This window comes from Argiope bruennichi, chromosome 8 (assembly GCF_947563725.1).
Source record: "Argiope bruennichi chromosome 8, qqArgBrue1.1, whole genome shotgun sequence".
In the NCBI taxonomy this organism is placed as follows: Eukaryota; Metazoa; Arthropoda; class Arachnida; order Araneae; family Araneidae; genus Argiope; species Argiope bruennichi.
In genome coordinates, this window is record NC_079158.1 from 70,475,251 (window position 1) to 70,493,163 (window position 17,913).

General features: G+C 29.6%; 1 protein-coding gene across 2 annotated transcripts in view; it reads right to left on the reverse strand.

Annotated features, from left to right (window-relative positions):
* Positions 1-17,913, reverse strand: part of LOC129981119 (uncharacterized) — a 472,677-nt gene that overhangs the window by 37,173 nt on the left and 417,591 nt on the right. For both annotated transcript variants that reach the window (XM_056091801.1, XM_056091800.1), the window contains 5 exons: positions 15,995-16,209; positions 13,841-14,043; positions 6,298-6,480; positions 4,018-4,238; positions 336-537 (listed from right to left, as the gene is read on the reverse strand). In XM_056091801.1, the coding sequence (XP_055947776.1) occupies positions 336-537; positions 4,018-4,238; positions 6,298-6,480; positions 13,841-14,043; positions 15,995-16,209 (1,024 nt within the window). The remainder of the gene's footprint in view (positions 1-335; positions 538-4,017; positions 4,239-6,297; positions 6,481-13,840; positions 14,044-15,994; positions 16,210-17,913) is intronic.

Here is a 17,913-nt window from a genome sequence, read left to right on the forward strand (position 1 = left end):
GTACGCAAAATTACACTATTTAAAATAAATATTGCAAAACATGAATCAAAATCTTAGCAACTATGACCAAGTTACTGGCATTGACACACATTATTTTATTTTCTCTTTATTATACTCCACATTTTCTCAGCTGTAAATGATAGATCATAAGAGAAATCGGATTACTTGCTATTCCGGATTGCTTAGAATCTAGTTCTTATTCAAAAATGTCCTTCCTCTTTTATTCTAATAAAGATTTCAAATCCTTTCTGATAGTATATGAATTAAAATTCAATGTATCAAATGGTGGAATCGTTATAATTAATTAATATAATTATAGAAAGTAAATTTATTACCACAGAGTCCCTCTGTTTTGTTGAAATAACGACGTGATGGCACTTTTACAGCAAACCCAGAATTCTCTTCGTAGTACCTTGCCTCCAAACTCATTAGAGGAATGGATACGACGAACGTCCTTCCTGGGTATCCCAGTATGATCATATCGTGAGAATGAACTGGTAGTTTCTCCATTGGGATACTAACTCCGTCGACTTCGACCTTTAATGGGAAATTTCAATGAAAAACATTTTGTTACAAGCAAGGAAATAAAGGCTATTTATAAGTTTAAGCAAAAGCTCTTCTTCGGTAATAAATAAATAATTGATTCATACCGTTTCCAGTAACAGTGTGATTTCGATGGAAATATGTAAGCAATGCTTAAGGTAATTTATTTTCTCAGTTGTAATTTAATTGCATTTTCCAATTGTTTTCCTTTTCATTTAAAAATTACTAATAAAACACGATTCCATTTTCTTTATAACTATGGAGGAACTCTCTTTGATGTTTATATAGACAGTAGGTAGGTAAGGTAAAAGGAGTAAGAAATTACAGATAAGCTATGAAAACTGCTCTTCCCTGCCGTATTTTGGCTCCTTGCCATCGTGAGAGTGAGTATAAAAATGCATGCTTAAAGTAAGCAACTGATACGTACTTCTCCCCCCCCCCCAATCCCGTGTAGGCTTTTATGCTTATTATGTAGCATCTTCTCTTTTATATTAATCATTAATCTGTTCGTAGCTTTTATAGAGTGTACATATTTTCGTGTTGAGAATGAAAAAAAGTTAGAATGTGATTTTTTTTACGATTGATTATATGTTTACCAGTATAAATGAGTAATATTATTATACATTAGCAATTATTAAACTTTTATGCATAATATTATGAGTATAATTCGTCTTTAAAATTCCAATGCTCCTGTAGATTTTGGAATTTCCAAAAAAGAATTAATGATGCAGAAAATTTAGGCACATTTACCTAATTAATATTTTATATGTTGCATAGAATAAAATCATGGCGCAAAGAAAATAGATTTTAAACAGAAATAAAATGACCACGGAAAAAAATTAAACAGCTAAAATCGATTTTTACATTTTATTATTATTATTTTTTTAATTTAGAATCCTTAATTTTTTTTATTAATTAGAATGCTTTAAGTGTTAAATGAGTCAGCAAAATTTTCATTTTATTTTGGTGGAATCTGTGATCTAACTATAGTTAAGCAGCATACTTCACATCTTCCAAAATTAAGAAAAAGAAAAGGTGATTTTTTTTTTCTAAAGTTAAAGACGAATGCATGTATTAAGCTTATATTAAATTGCATAACAGCTGTTTCCCTTTTAAACAGCCATTTGTTTTTGCTCCTACGAAACAGATGCTCTATTTTATTTATTTATTATTTTTTTTTTTGAATAACTGCTGTTAAGTTTTTTTTTTAGATTATCAAATAGTAAAAAAAGAAAAGAAAGGACGTTATTTATCATCTTAAGTAGAGAAATCGATTTCTAAAATATTCCTTTCTTGTTCTTCATATAGGACTGATATTTGCTTTCTTTCCTGTTGTTTATGCTAATATAAAATGAACTGTTTCTCTAAACTTTTATGTTTTACAGCTGCTGCTCGCCAATTAGGATTGTAATATTTCTGCAGTCATGTTTTTAAATAATTTTTTTTTTACTTTCCCACTCTGAATATTTAATAATAGATGAAAAAACAAATAAAAAGAGACAATAAAAGCGGCTAGGAAATGCATCAACAAGTTAGACAGGCATACAAGTTTCAGCAGCAAAGCAGAAAGTTCTCAAAAAGTATTAAAATTCTTTATGCACGAATGAAACGCAATCCTTTAACCATGTACTGTAAAGCCATTCACTTCAGTTTTAAAAGGTATATTTTTGAATGAAAATATTATCGTTTAGTGATCACATTCATATATTCACGCTTGGGATAATTTTTCGCAATCTATTGAGATGTAGACGTAGTGTTCGGATGCAAATAAATATATATAGCTTATATTACTAATTCTTGTATTAAATATTCGCATATCCTCGAATTACTACTGCCAATTATTACTGATGTAAGAAAAAATTTTTTTTGCAGTGTGGTTTTCTACCACTGATGTTACACTTATTATAAATTTTTAAATTATTGTATATCGAGGCGCTTTCTATAATTTAAAAAGTGAACTTATTCTCTATTAATTTTTATTGGAACATTAAAAAAAATGTTAGAAAGCTTGTATAAGAAACAAAGAAGAAAACACAAGTAAATCAAGAACAAAAACTGCATCAGAGTTCTATTATTTATGGTTGATATTTATAAAGTTAAAAAAATAATCGTAGTTAAGCCGTTAAGAACAGAATATCACTTTACAAATTTCGGGTTCACTGACAAAAACTATATTTATTTATATTTGATGCCAGAATTCGAATCTTACAGTTTGTTTATGCAGAGACACTGCAGTAATTAGTTGTAGAAAAATGAGGCATAAGATATTGTTTCTGATTTGCTTTGCTAAAACAGCATTGTTTAAAATATTTTGGAATTTCTGTGTAACTTAAGACCAATTATAACTCTGCCCGAAAACTTGAATATTAAGTTATACTAAAGTATAACTAGTTTATAAATTTTTTCTTATTCGGATAAAATTGCTTGAAAATTTTTATATTATCTAGCTATTATATAGAAAAAATATGTAAATATTGCATTTTCGCTTTTTGATTCACAGATAGCGAGTCATCTGACCAATGATATTTGAGGTTTGTTGTCTCAGTATTTTTTGAAATATTTAATGAAAATTATTATTATGTCTTATTAAGTACTTATATTGCACTTGATGGTGAAATGGGGGCAAAAAGAAAAAGTAATGCTTACAATTAACACTAAATAAGTTTAAAGAAGTATTATTAGTTAATTCTACTTTTAGACATACCGTTTGTATCAATATTAATGAACAGTTTTCCGGTTTGTTTAGATTTTCCTAGTAAAGGTGGGTTTACACTCAGCCAGTTATAAGACGGCCAGTAAGACAATGCATCTGCAGAAAGGGACTGATTTATATTTGTCACAATTTCATAAGATTCAAGCATTCCATGGCTATAAATAACAGTTTCGGCATCCATGAAATTTTCTTTTTCACCGCGTATCGTATTAAAATGATGGATGACAAAGAATGACACAGAAACATAGTAAAATAAAAAAAAGGTTCAACATATGAAATTGTGCAAAACTATAGAAAAAAAAATTGTAAATAAAATGAAAAAAGCAAGCAAAAAAACAAAACCTCATATTAGTAAGAACAAAGAGCAAAAAAAGTTGGAATTAATCTATGATAAGTAATTAGTTTTTTTCAAGCAAAAAAAAATTCTTTGTATTGTACATACGCATGCGCTGTGACAAAAAAAAAAAAAAAAAAAAACAATACAGCGGCATGTTGTTGCCATGGGCCGAACAGCATTTTTCAGCCTTTCTCCCAATGCGCTGCCTACTGTCCGAGTGTAAACTCACCTTAACGGAAATTTTTCGTCTCTCAACAGCAGTCGTCTGAATACCTAGACAATACACGTGTTAACCCTGCAATGTTTTTAAATAGTAATGGGGTATCCAGCGATATCATTTGAAGATAAATTAAAAAAGAAAAGTAAGTCATGAAGCTGCTATATATATTAGAATACTATATAGGTTATATCTTATCTTTCTTACATCTTTATTCTTTTTCATGATGACTTGGTGCCCTTTATAGATTACTTCCAAACCAACCAGACAGGTATTGCGTGAAAAGAGGCTGCATTTCCTTGAGACACCATTCAGGACAAAATCATTTTCTTTATTGCCTACGATGAGGTAAGAGCCTTCTGCCAGGAATGGGAAGAAGAAACCATCGAAAGTCTTGAAGTGAGGGTCGCCGAATCCCGTGCAGGCTTCTGAAAGAGCAAGAGAAGCACGAATAAGATGCATTAGGTTTTAGAGATGCAAAAGATTTATTAAAAGTACAGACTCCCCGAAACTATTATTTACCTTAATTTCTTTAACGTGCTTTTTTAGCTCAATCATTATTAGTGGTAGAAACAAAATTTGTACCAGCGTAAGAACATAGAAAATAATAGGAGAAGAATATAAAGCTACAATTGATATCATTAACAATAACAGCAATAAAAAATTAGTAATTATTCAGAATATAAAAAAAATTAGGTATTACAAATATGCTTAGAATTTTAATTTAATAGCGTATTTCTGTCCACACCTCAAGTTTTGGTGATTCTTTGTTTTGACAATCCAGACTTTTGATATATATATTTAATACATTAAAAATTCATCTTTTAAAAAGTTTTTCAAAATATTTAAAAGCAAATTCTTCATGAATACTTTTACTGTTATATATACAATATATGACTGTTCTGTAATATGACACTTTCGATACATTTTTTTCTGTATGCACGTTATCATTCCTATATAATTAAGAGTAAATTATTCAAAACACAAATATAGACAGACCAATGAAGACTAAAACAGTAGCATGCTATAATGAAGTTCGATTCTCCTTTAATCTTTTTTAAATATGTAATCCAACAAATGAAATTTAAATTCTGTTTATTAGTTTTTTCTAGATTAGATTTCTTCTGAGATTTTACCTTATCATTAACTATTTATTTTATTTCCTGCTGATATTTTGGTTTTGATAGCATTAAGAAAGCAAATTCAATTTTGAAATGAAACTGATAATGAATGAATGAAACTGAAACTGAAATTTTGAAATGAAACTGAAAATGATAAAAGGGTGAAAAATGGTAAATACAGATTTAATTGCAGATACATAAGAATTATCTTAAAGACAAACTATTCAGATTTATTCGTAAAGAAGATGGTTCTGTTCATGGCTCTGATCGATGACATAATCTCAAGCAAACTGACAAAATGAAAAATTATTTCATTTTCTCTTTAAACATCTTCCAAAACTTTCTTCAGTGCATTCATTTGCAAGCTGAATTTATTTCTTCATTGTTTCCAGTCTTTAACAGTAGAGATGAAATTCCTTGTTATTTAGAAGTTGCCAAATTCTACAACTAAATTACCTGATTTTAGGAATCCGAGAAGGGAGATATCTACATATCATATATCCATTAACTGGATGAAATTATGCAATTAAAAGAGAATCAATTACAATTTTAGGAATTTTGGATTTTTATTAAAAAATATCGGGAGATTTCTTTGAATTAATTTAATTTTCTTTTTTTAAATTTCTTTCAATTTTTTAACATTCTTTTAAGTTACTTCTAAAAATTGAAGTGACTCGTTGCGCAACAGACTGTTTTATAATAAAATAATTAAACCTGAAGAATTTTTTTTTCATTTGAATGATTTTGCGAAAATATCTGGACCACGAAATGCGAGCATCAAAACTGATTTTTAATTGCATATATACGCATAGTTTTCAAAACTATAAATATATTAAAAAATTCTAAATTTCTAAAAAATTGACCTAACAGAAAAATTTCATCATATATAAGAATTTGCTCAAAATTGGTGACAATAGGTTTGATTACAATGAATGGAAGTGAAATGAAGCATTTTTTTGATTAATTGATATTTTTCTTTTGAAATGTCTTAGAATTTCTTAACATTCTTTTAAGTTGCCTTCTAAATATCAAAGCAATTTTAATCCTTTTCTCAACCTATTATTTTATAATAAATTAATTCAATCTGAAAGATATTTTTATTAGAATGGTTTTGCGAAAACATCTGGAACATCAAAAGCATGTTTTAAAATTGATTTCCTGCTGAATATCTGCTCATAATTATTAAAACTATAAATACATTAGAAAAAATATCGATTCCTACAAAATTAATATTATAGAAAAATTTCTTCAAATCTAAGAATTCATTCATAATTGATGGCAATGGGTTTGATTGCAACGAATGGAAGTGAAATAAAGCATCTTCCCAAACACAGAAGTTGTAATAGATATTAGATATAAATCTTACGATCGGCACATTGCTCTGGTGGTATGCATTTGTTTTCATTAAGGACGGTTCCAGGGGGACAGAAGCATCCCGGCACACATTTATCAGAGCACTGTTCCAGTGTGGTATCTGAAGAGCTATCGCACGTCAGCTGACAGGATGGACCGCAGTCGTTCCACTCCATTCCGGGAGGGCATTCCGAGTCTAGTCAGGTGAATCAAAGAAAATGGGTATTATTATTCATTTACGAAAAATGGAATATCTATAACAAAGAGAAAAATGTTCATAAATCTTGAAATTTATGGCGTTACTTGTAACTAACTTTTTAGACGAAACTTGTTTCAAAGTAATTTGTCAAGTATCAAAAGGATGAATATGTTGGAGGTAAATTGATAAATGAGCCTTGTTGTGAAAGTCATCATCATGTTGCATTGATAATAATTATCTACCGCTTTTTAACCGAAATGATATTATTTAGATTTGTGGTGATCCTGCTTTCATCAAGATGAAGTCACGGTTTAAGCTGCAAGCTCATGCCAGCGGATTAATCATGCGATGCACAACTGTATTTTTTTCTGTGTTCATGAGATTGATATATATCAATTTCATTAACTAAAAAACTTTATTAATGTTTTTTTAAATAATATTATTATTTACGTCGTTGTTGAATGGAATATAGGGACAATTATGCATAGACTTTTAAGGAATCTCACATATTAAGCTAATTAAAAATGTGCAAATGTTTGTTTAAAAAAAATAGCAGATTATGATGAAATGGAACAGCTAAATAAAACTGGCTTCACCTCTTTGAATCCAGTTTTCACAGTTACCAGTATTTTATAAATATTGACTTAGATTCTATAATTTATATTCCCATAGTGAATTCTTCTGTGTTCATTAATTGTTTTACTTATCTATTGTTTTTCATTTATTAGATATTAAACACGTGCGGTTATAGTAATACTAATCTTAAATTCTCACTAATTTATCACAACGTCTCCAACAGATATATATTTTCTCAGGAATCTGTTAACTCTTTACGAAGTAGATAACTGAAACTAAAATTACCAGATTCGACATGTACTAAATTCTTGGACATACAGTATTATTAAGAAAATATCTTTTAAAAATTGCCTTATTTTATTTTTAATTAATTAAAATAAATCGAAATTTTATCATTTTCTTCAATAAATTTTTGAATTATGATGCCTGCCAAATTATTTTTACAACAGTTTAAAATTCAGCTATAATTAACTTTTCAGAAGTCAGTTTTTTCCGGGTATTTCTTTGATTTCTAAAATTTGCTTTCTTTTGCGAATTAACTTTAAAGCAGAATTTTTACTAATACTTTTATTAATATGATGTTTTTAGGCTGGCATTCTTAATAAATATTATTTGATGCCAAAATGATTATGCAGTGGATACGACGGCTAATGAAATAAAGCCAGACGAACTTAAGATCGGCGAATTAAGTCTGAAACATTATTATGTTACGGTATTTTGAATGAAGGTTTATTTTTTTTAGTTGACTTAATTACATTTTCTTATTAAGAAACTAAAAGCCGATTTTTCTTAAAATTATTAATTTTTTTTTAATATTTTGCCGTTATACAGCTAAAAATTATCAAGAAAAAAAACCCATTTTATAAGAACAAATGATATTAACGTATCTATTTAAGAAGGAAAAATTAAACACATCTATGCATTGTCAATACATAATATATGCTGTACATATACTATTAACAATTTTCTTTTATCACAGAGGTGACTTTTTAAAACAGCTATTATATTATTTGCATTTCATCACTTTTAACTATACATCGACGATTTTTAAATATACAGCCGTAATTCTTATAAATTTAAAATAATGCTCTATTAATTTGGGACCGCTTTTTTAAAGTTAAGAGTTATTGAAAGAGCTAGTTTATGAGAAAAGAACTCTTATTGTAGGAGAAAAATTGCATAGAGTCCTGACATCTTTAACCTTATTTTTAATTTAAATGTAACTAATCAATTCGCAGTAACTATTGCCACATTTTATTACCTGTCATAGGCACTTAATAAAGGTCTTACAAATAGAACATTAAAACTAATTTGTTAGTTGCACGTCAAAGCATTTGCAAATTTTAATTTTTAATACTATCTTAATATTATATCACTTTATACTCGTAAAAGAAAACAAATTTCGTTCTTTTTCATTTTCATAAATCAAATCATTATATGGGATGAAATTTACATTAATAATTTAATAATATTCTGTTTACAACTACAAAATATATGCCATTGCAACACCCAAATATACAAATTGTTTAATACATTCAACAAAGCACCATGTTCGAAAGGAACTTGTTAAATATTTCACTATACGAACTTCAGCAATCATAACTAAATCCATCTCTAGAGGACAACAAATACTGAGTTTTAATAAGATTTACACTCGTATCATGTTATGAATGTTGACAATGTACCCGACTAATGACGTCACTCTCAGACAATGTAATTATCGTTTGGTACAATACACATGCATATTGAAAGTTACTGATAGGAATTATTCGCAAACGATTTATTAATAATCCTAGAGAAAATGAGAGATTAAATTATCGATGATGAAATATATCGCATTATGCGTTTGTTTAACATCTGAATCGAATGCACTTTTCGAATTCAATTTTCAATTATGTCGTCATGAGGATGAGGTAATGAAGTGAATCTGTAATTGGATACAGATGGGAATTTTAACATTAATGGAAGCAAATAATCTGCAAAATCCCTCTAATAAGTTGTATATATATAATGTCTAAAACATAAATTCATTTACATGTTACTATAAATGCGATTTGAAATTAAAATAACACGATTTTAATCAACACGTTACATTGTATATTATATGTATATATACATGTATATTATATTTTATAACAAGCGAATTAAATATTCTAAGTAGACTTTTTAAAAACTATTTTTATCTTACTAATAACTATACACATATTTTAAAGTGAATTCTGTATCTAAAAAAAATAACTTTCTTGAAATATCATAACGTTTCAACATCATGAATCAATATTGTTAAAAATTAACGAAATACTCAATAATTTCTTCTTAATACTGGAGAATGAATGAAATAGGATAAAAAGTATGAAAAAAATGCTAAAATTTTTAAACTAAAAATTATAAACAGGAGGATGTTGTATTTTGTATATCGGATCACTAACCCTTATCTCAGCATGGACAATCATACTTAGAAGAAACCTATTATTGTTTATCACTCAGGTTTTGTTTATGAATATAGCTATGGAATTATTTTTGTAAAAATTGTAAATTTTGAACAATGTTTTCCCTTTATTTGCAAACTTTAGAATTGTTTGAGAAATTTCTCTGCATTCCAATTTGCGCACTACAATTTGGTGTCTAAACCTATTACATATCGTTTGTAAGATTGAACATGACTAGTAACAATTTATTAAAGAATAATAATACAGCCGAATTGTTATCAAAATAACAAAATGAGAAAAAATACATACTTTAAAAAGTTTAATAATTCTAAAAATTTATTAGTTAAAGTTGTTGATTTGAATATCCAAAACAGGCCTCTAAATATGCACCAGATATGTTACAGATTAGAGTGGGAAGGCATAAAAGTTTGAATATGATTTTTGGCATTTAAAAACTATTAATCTCAGTGGAAAAATTTTAATAAAAAGTTATATGTATTAAATATACCTATATAATGTGCTAAAAGGCAAAATGATAATTAAATATGGTATAAATTTTAAAAATGTGCGTTAAATTATAAAAATAATTTACAGTTTTTTTTAGTTCTAGTTAAATTTCTACCATTTAATTTGCGTGATAAATAGAAGAGGATAGCCGATGAAATTTCAAATAAATAACGGCATATTTATTTTTTGTAGAATTCAATTTTGTTGGAAAAAAAAAATAAGTTCGTCGAAAATTCCTATCAGCAATTTTTCATCAGTGAGAATTAAAAAAATAAATTTAAAAATGTTGTTTCACGATTTCAAAAGATATAATGACTAAAAAAATAGAGAAAATTAAATTTGAGAAAGTGCTACTTTGTGGGGGAAAGATTCTAAAATAATATTAAAAAGTAAATTCCCGCAAGCGGAATGGTATTTGGAAAATGAATTCAGTCTAGAAAATTCAAACAAAATGTTACTTCAGATTTCATTTTCAGCACTTTTTTAATTCCATTATTTCGATACCATTTGCAATCATAGAGCAATGTTTTTAGGAAGAAATTTTCTTATCGATCGATGCTCGAATTCTGAATGATAAAAAGTACCTATTGGAAATTTTCGATGTCCCTGTTTTTTCAACAAAGTCAATTTTTTCAAAAAATAATGCAAATATTGATCTGAATGTTTTTATCAGTAATTTCCTTCTATATACCACTTATTTAAGTAAAATCAAATGCTAAAATTTTTTTAAAAAATGGAAATTAGAACTTTTAAAATTTATTCCTGTTCTAATTAAACTATTATTATGTTTTGTAACTCATTGTATATGTATTTTTAGTAAGTGCAAGTTCTTAATTTAAACTTATTTCCTGAGAATAACAGCTTTTTATTAAACACGAAAATACTGTGTAAAAATTTTCAAATCCTTTCCTTCTTATCCAGTAATATATGCGGGTGCAAAGTTAGAGGCCCATTTTGGATTATAACCTTAACAGAAATCAATAAATTTTCTATTTTGTATTTATTTCGGGACAATTCGATTGAAACAAACTGTAAACTATAATTTCTTTCATCATGGGTGACTGGTTCGAGAAATATAATTATCTATAGAGGTTTAGTTTAGTTTAGTTTAATTTAGTTATATTAGCGTCCCGTTTAAAGCAACACTAGGGCTATTTTGGGATGGACCTCGTCATTATGAACCGCGGTCCGATGACGAGGACGACACCTGAGCTGGCACCCCTCCTCTCCACACCACACCACACCACACCACACCGGCGGGAGGACGTTTGGTCAGGACGGATTTAACGTGCAACAGACCCCCTTACACGACGGTTCTTCGGTGGAATCGAGTCTCGAACCTGAAACCCTCCGGTTCCGAAGCCGAGACCTTACCACCAGGCCACCGCGGCCTCTATCTATAGAGGTCTTTTACAGGTTATAATAATGGTAGGGTGCAAGACAGAAAAAAATATGAAAGTACTGATCATGAAAGTTTAAAATAACCTTTTGATTATGAAAGAGAAAGGATTTTAATTAGAGTTATGTAAAGTATTTAAGGTCGGATTTAAAACCTCAATTGTGCATTGTTTGGCTTTTAAAAAGAACAGGAAAAATAAATTCAAATTTGATGCTCTGTATGGTTAAATAAAAATATTTTTTGAAAAAGAAGACATTTGTTTAAAACAGTATATAAATCATATCACTGACTCTCCGAGCAGCTCGAAAGCACACGGATAAAGAAAACTGAATGACCCGACCGCAGCAGCAGCAGCAGCAACAGCAACACTGGCGGGAACTGTGGTTGAGTCCTAAAGGCCATCACCGGTCACGGTACGACCTTTCCCGAAGGAAGTACGTCCTGTCATCGATGGCAGGAGCCAGATCCCCCACCTTATTGTGTACTCTCCAGAGTAGCGAGATCCAACCACCATACCGAAAGCATTTCATCCTCTTTTCGAAGTGCCCTTCTCCGGGGGTTAAAAAAAAGCCTCAAAGATGAACAATGGATTGACCAAGAATGGAGTTCGAGCAATCTATTTTTCATCTCTGCACCAGTTCTGTAGTAGTCAATAATAAAACTGCATATATGAAACGCAATGAAAAAAAAAAAAAAACAGCTGGTGAACGATAGTTGAGATTGCTTTTGACAAGAAACGCTGTAATATTTTCTTATAGAAAGCCAGAAAGGACAAGTTACCAAGAGCAACAATTTTCCAGTGTTGAAACCTTAATAATCTTCTAAGGCATACAATGAAAATAAAATCCTTTCTTAGATATCGTATATAGAATGAAGGCTTATAACGTTACAGACAATTGTAAGATTGAGGAAACTGTGGCACTCTTTGAGCGCTACTATAATTTATTTTTCCAATTACTTTTCCTTCATTATCTTCTTGCTTCAAAACAATGAAAATTAAGATTGATTAGATATCATATAAAATGCAATAAAAACTAAGATGAAACATTATAAATAAATAGAAATGAAAATCCTCAGTTTTCATTTGTATAATAGAACCAGCTTGAGTGGTCTTCCCAAAACGTTCTCGCATATTCTCTAATTAACTTGTCATGCCAGAGAACACCTTTCATGGCATTGGCATACAATAGTTACAAAATATTAGCCGGCGTCCTTGCATAGGGGTAGTGGATCTTCCCCGTGATCTGGGCGTCCTGCGTTCGAATTCCGGTTCGGGCATGGATGTTCTTCATCTGTGTTCTATATGTGAGGTGTGTGAATGTGCCCCCCTGTAAAAAGGGGTTGTACAAGCGAATGGGCGAGTTTCATCTTCATATCAGCTAGAAGCCAGATTTCTGCGCTAGGATGCTCCGGGTCTTTACCCTCGGAAGCTACTGCCCCCTTTCCGTGGTAACGCGGACGCGACATCATCATCATATTAATGCCGGCGTCCTAGGGGTAGCGTGTCTTCTCCGTGATCTGGGTGTCCCGGGTTCGAGTCCCGGTTTGGGCATAGTTTTCTTCCTGTTCTATCTGTGAGATGTGTGAATCTGCCTTCCTGTAAAAAGGGGTTGTGCAAGCGAATGAGTAGTCAAGTCGTACTCTTGGTCCAAGATGGCTCTACGATAAAAACAAGAGGCGGTCCTCCTTAAGCTTAAATCGGCTGTCTTCGAACAGCGGGCTTGTCTGTGGGAAGTGCCATAAGAAACAACAGCAACGAAATATTAAAATTTGGCATGAATTTAGCATTTTTACTGAATCTATTATGCCATCCTTGGCGATATTCTCGATGATTAATCCATGACATGCATTTGATAGGGTCTGAAATTTAAATTTGTTCTTTAGATACGTTTTTATCAACCGATTGAAACAAAATTTTAATTCAAAATTACACTTGCAGTTATAACTGCTGAAGCTAAATTTGATATGTTTAAATCATTGCGTTTACATGTCTCTGGAAGTACAGACTAAGAGATGGTCAAACCCTTTTTGAATATAGTTCAAAATTTGGCAAACGTCTACACTATAGATGCTTACTTGTGAACCGTATTTTGTTTATCTAGCTCTTTTCATTTTATAGTTATCTTATTAAATTTGCCTCAATATTTAATAGACCTCTATAAATGTGATGTAAAAACCGCATACCAAATTTCACCCGTCTAGCTTAAAGCATTTTTGAGTTATCTTTGTTAAAGACAGAGAGACACTCAGAGAGATCTAAAACATAGATATTCATCAAAATCTCGAAGTTCGAATTTTTCGACAAAACTTTCTTAATATTGCGTATACGAAAAAGTCAAAAGACTCACAGTACAACTCCTATTACTGAAATATCTTTGCTTACTTTAATTTCTTATTAGTTAATAAATGAATAAACATTTAAAGGAGATTTATAGACGTGACTTACGGCATTCATGCATGAATCTCCAATTCCGTACAGCAGCTGGCCCGTGCTTTTCCTCACATGCCTCCGCAAATGTCTGGAAACTGTCACACTTACATTTTTCAGAGCCATTTTTGTGAAGCATACATTCGCATGTCGAACCCATACAGAATTCAATGAAATGATCCACTTGTAACGTCTTGCTACATTCCTTGAATGGATCGTCTCTGAAAGTATAAAGGTATTCTTTATATGAATCTTAAAAAAATACCATATGTTCTATTTGCTTTCAAATGCGGAAGCCATTCGCGATTTTGGGCATGTGGCACTCGGTTTTTAGTTTCCTGAACCCTTAAGGGGCCATTTTTTTCTAGTCATATTATGTTAGAAGATTTTTAGGCTTGAAATTAGAATAAGAAAAGGGATTCATTTAGCTTATTATATAAATTTAATTTGATTAATTAATTAATTTGGTTAATTAATAATTAAGTAACAAATCAAAACACATCATTTTGTCTGAGATAAAGAACTGAAGCATCTAAGTTTCTGACTTACTAAAAAAATTTGTCAGAACTTATGCCAACCTACATAATTTCATACCAAGATTGATCAATTTAGTGGGAAGCATACTTTCCACGGCCCTAGAAAGGGTTAAAATGGGAGTCAGATGAAAGATGGATCAGGAAGTGTTTATTTTGCATTATGCTATATATAGAAAATATTGATATTGCGAATTATAACAATATAGTATGTTTAGTTGTTACACTTCACTTAAATTTTGATAACCAGTTGATTTCAGTATGCTTTTTAACCAGAAATGTTATGGGTAAATTAAATTTCAATTAATCTACCTTGATGTCTATTAATAATGAAAGTGAATGTATATGTGTTAGCACGCTATAAATTATCTCTTTGACCTACAGCTACCTAATTTGGTACAAATATACTTTGGAGCATTCGAATGTGCATCTAGAAGTAAGTATAATTATAATTTTAATTAACTAAATAATAATCTGGATTTTTGCGTTTTTCAACGATAACTTCCGAAAATATTATTGTAGAAAAATAAACTGTACATTATTTCAAATTTTTTTAAAGAAAAGTCTTTTTAATAAGCATGCGAAATTTTCTGAATTTTGGCAAATTAAAAAAAAAATATTTATTTGCTAAATTTCTGACAACAGATTACAATGTGGTCCTGAAATTTAAAGTGCTTTCATTGTTTAATGGGATATATAAATTCCTTTCTTCCATTGTTGAAAACTAAGGAAAAAAAATCTTGTTTAATATCTGTGTAATTTACAAGATAAATAAAAGAGTGAAGGTACAATATCGCGAAATTTAGAAAACAAATTAACTGCATATTTACGTTTTTAATAGCATCTTTGATACCATTTAAATAGTTCACAAAATGTTTTAAAAACATTTTATTAAACGAAAGGAAGTTTACAGCGTTTTCGCTCAAAAATTCAACAATTTTTTTTTCTTATAACAAAATACTCATATTAAATAATTAAAGTAATAATAACTAGTAACAAAATATGAAATAATTTCTAAAAATATTCTTATAAAAATTTCTTATTAAATAATATTGTTTATCAAATTATAATATTTTATAGTAACAGGCATTACATGAATGTTTACTGGAATATATGAACTTATCCTAAGCCTTAAAACTAAGCTTTATTGAAATTTAAAAAAATTATTTTTTGGTGAATTCAACAGTATGAAGCACTTAAGCTTCAAATAGCAACTAAAACGCGTGCCTTATAGACAACTCCAAAAAGTAAACCAGCAAGTATGACGAATAAATTTGTGACATGCAGAAATAAGTTTCATTTAAATCTTACTCATGTGTTTTAATTCGATTAAAAATGAATATCATTTACAGTTTGTGATAATGTGATACTTTGACCATAAATATCTGAATATAATCTAATATATATATTAAAATATATGTTACATCATGTTTCTTATTAAATTTTAAATATTTATAGATATTTACACTCTCTCTTTATTTGGGGTTTTCAGATTACATAAAGATCGCCAAGCCCCATTATACATAATGCAGCCATACTGCCAACAAGTCTAGTTTCCTTGGCGATAAAACCTAGGGAGTCGTAAATGTCCACAAGTATCCAATATTATGAAGACAATTTTCTAAAAAAGTAGAAGCACCTTAATTTGTTGCATTGATCCAATGCTTTCGACATCAGTTCATGAGGACAAATGAGGGGAGCGCAGTCCTTTGTATCTTCATCAGTTGCCCAGCTGTCGCCAAATTCTCGACTTGTGAATGCCAATTTTCCATCTGGCTTCTTCTGATCGTCTTCCATTTTGCCAGAATAAAAGCCACACAGTCCTCCGAGTTTCTCCATGAGAGCGGGCACGACCTGAAAAAATGTAGACCTCATTTGTCACATTTTTTTTTTTTGTCAAAATACAATCAATATTTAAAATGACACATACAAGTCTGAAAGAATTAGAATTTTTTAAAAATATTTAAATAGACTATGTTTCTAATATTTTAACTTGTGCAGAACAATTAAGATATACATTAGTTAAGGTGTACGTACACACTTGAATCTTCGAAAATCGTTCAAAATATCGAATATTTTTTTATTGCTTCAAAATGTTCTCTGTTCCTTTAGCTTTCAAACGATACGAAGATGGTATCAATATTCGCAATATTTCTAGAGTTATAATTATTTTTCTTGAGATGCTTTCACTAAAAACTCTAGTTTCGGTTTCTTTAAAACTCATTTTATGAAGAATGATATTTTTTCCACTATGTTGCTTCATTCAAACAATCATAACTCAACAAGAAATTAACCAAATACAATTATTTATATATCAAAATTATCTGTTTAAAACTGGATATTTTGTGCCTCAATCAAAGTTATATTTACAGAAATAAATTTTTAATAGCTATTTAAAAGTTAAAATTACAGAAAAAATCTCGGCTTTTCTATTCATCGTTAATGAAAAATTTGTTACAAAAACTATATATTTTTATATCTTGATTCATAAATCATTGTTTTCATTAGTCTTTATGACAACATAAAGACTAATATTGGGCCTAATTACCAACTAGAATTGTGTGTCTGTACAAATTAGAATTTAAGATATATTGTTTCAAAAAATATGCTAATTAGCTCATTTAACATTAATTAATTAATAATTAGTGCAATATGGTTTTTTCTCGCTGAAACGAGTTTAAACACATATTAATGACCTACTATAAAAAAACTGGATTTTTAAAGTTAAAATTAAAAAAAAAATCTTATAGTGTGTACCTACACCTTAGAGAACAGAAGTTTCATATTTGTAGATTCTCCACAGAACTAACTATAAAAGTTAATAAAATTAGGTATAATATAGTTTTATATAATGTAAAATTTATATGATAGTTATGGAAAATCCAAATGAGCGCAAAAACTCTAAAGCATAGGTTCCAATACTAGTTAATAAAAAAGGGTAAATGTTAGGGGCCATTTAATTTTACAGCAACACAGCTCTCATAAAATGAACTGAAAGAAAGAAAAATCAAGCACCTCTTTTCAGTGCCTAAAAACGATGCTTTTAAAGTGTTCAGATGAAAAATGTGTTAAGAAATCAACGAGAAAAATTCCTACCTTCAGAGAGTACAAAAGTCCGTGTAAGGAAATCGCAGGTATGAAAACATTACTGCAATTTGCATGAATACGTTTTTGCGATTTTTTGCTTTGGGCATTTACAAAATTTACCACTTTTATTTGGGACACTATATTGGGAAAAAATTAGGAATTGAGACTCTTGAGAAGTCTTTTTGATAACCGATATTTTTCTACCAGAAATGTCGCTTCCATGTGCGGTATGATTTAAAGATAATTAGTATTTTCTTTTTCATCCTATATATGCTCTGCAGGATTTAGATCTGGGGATATAGTTAGTCATAATTCTAATGAGGGTTTTCATTTTACAGAAATTCGTCCACCAGATGAACACTGCATTGCCGAGCACTTCCAACCATAAAGATGAAATCAAAATTGATCAACTGCTTTCTCCAAAATTAGGAGCATGCAAACAGGACTCTAGGATCTAATTCCCATATCTCA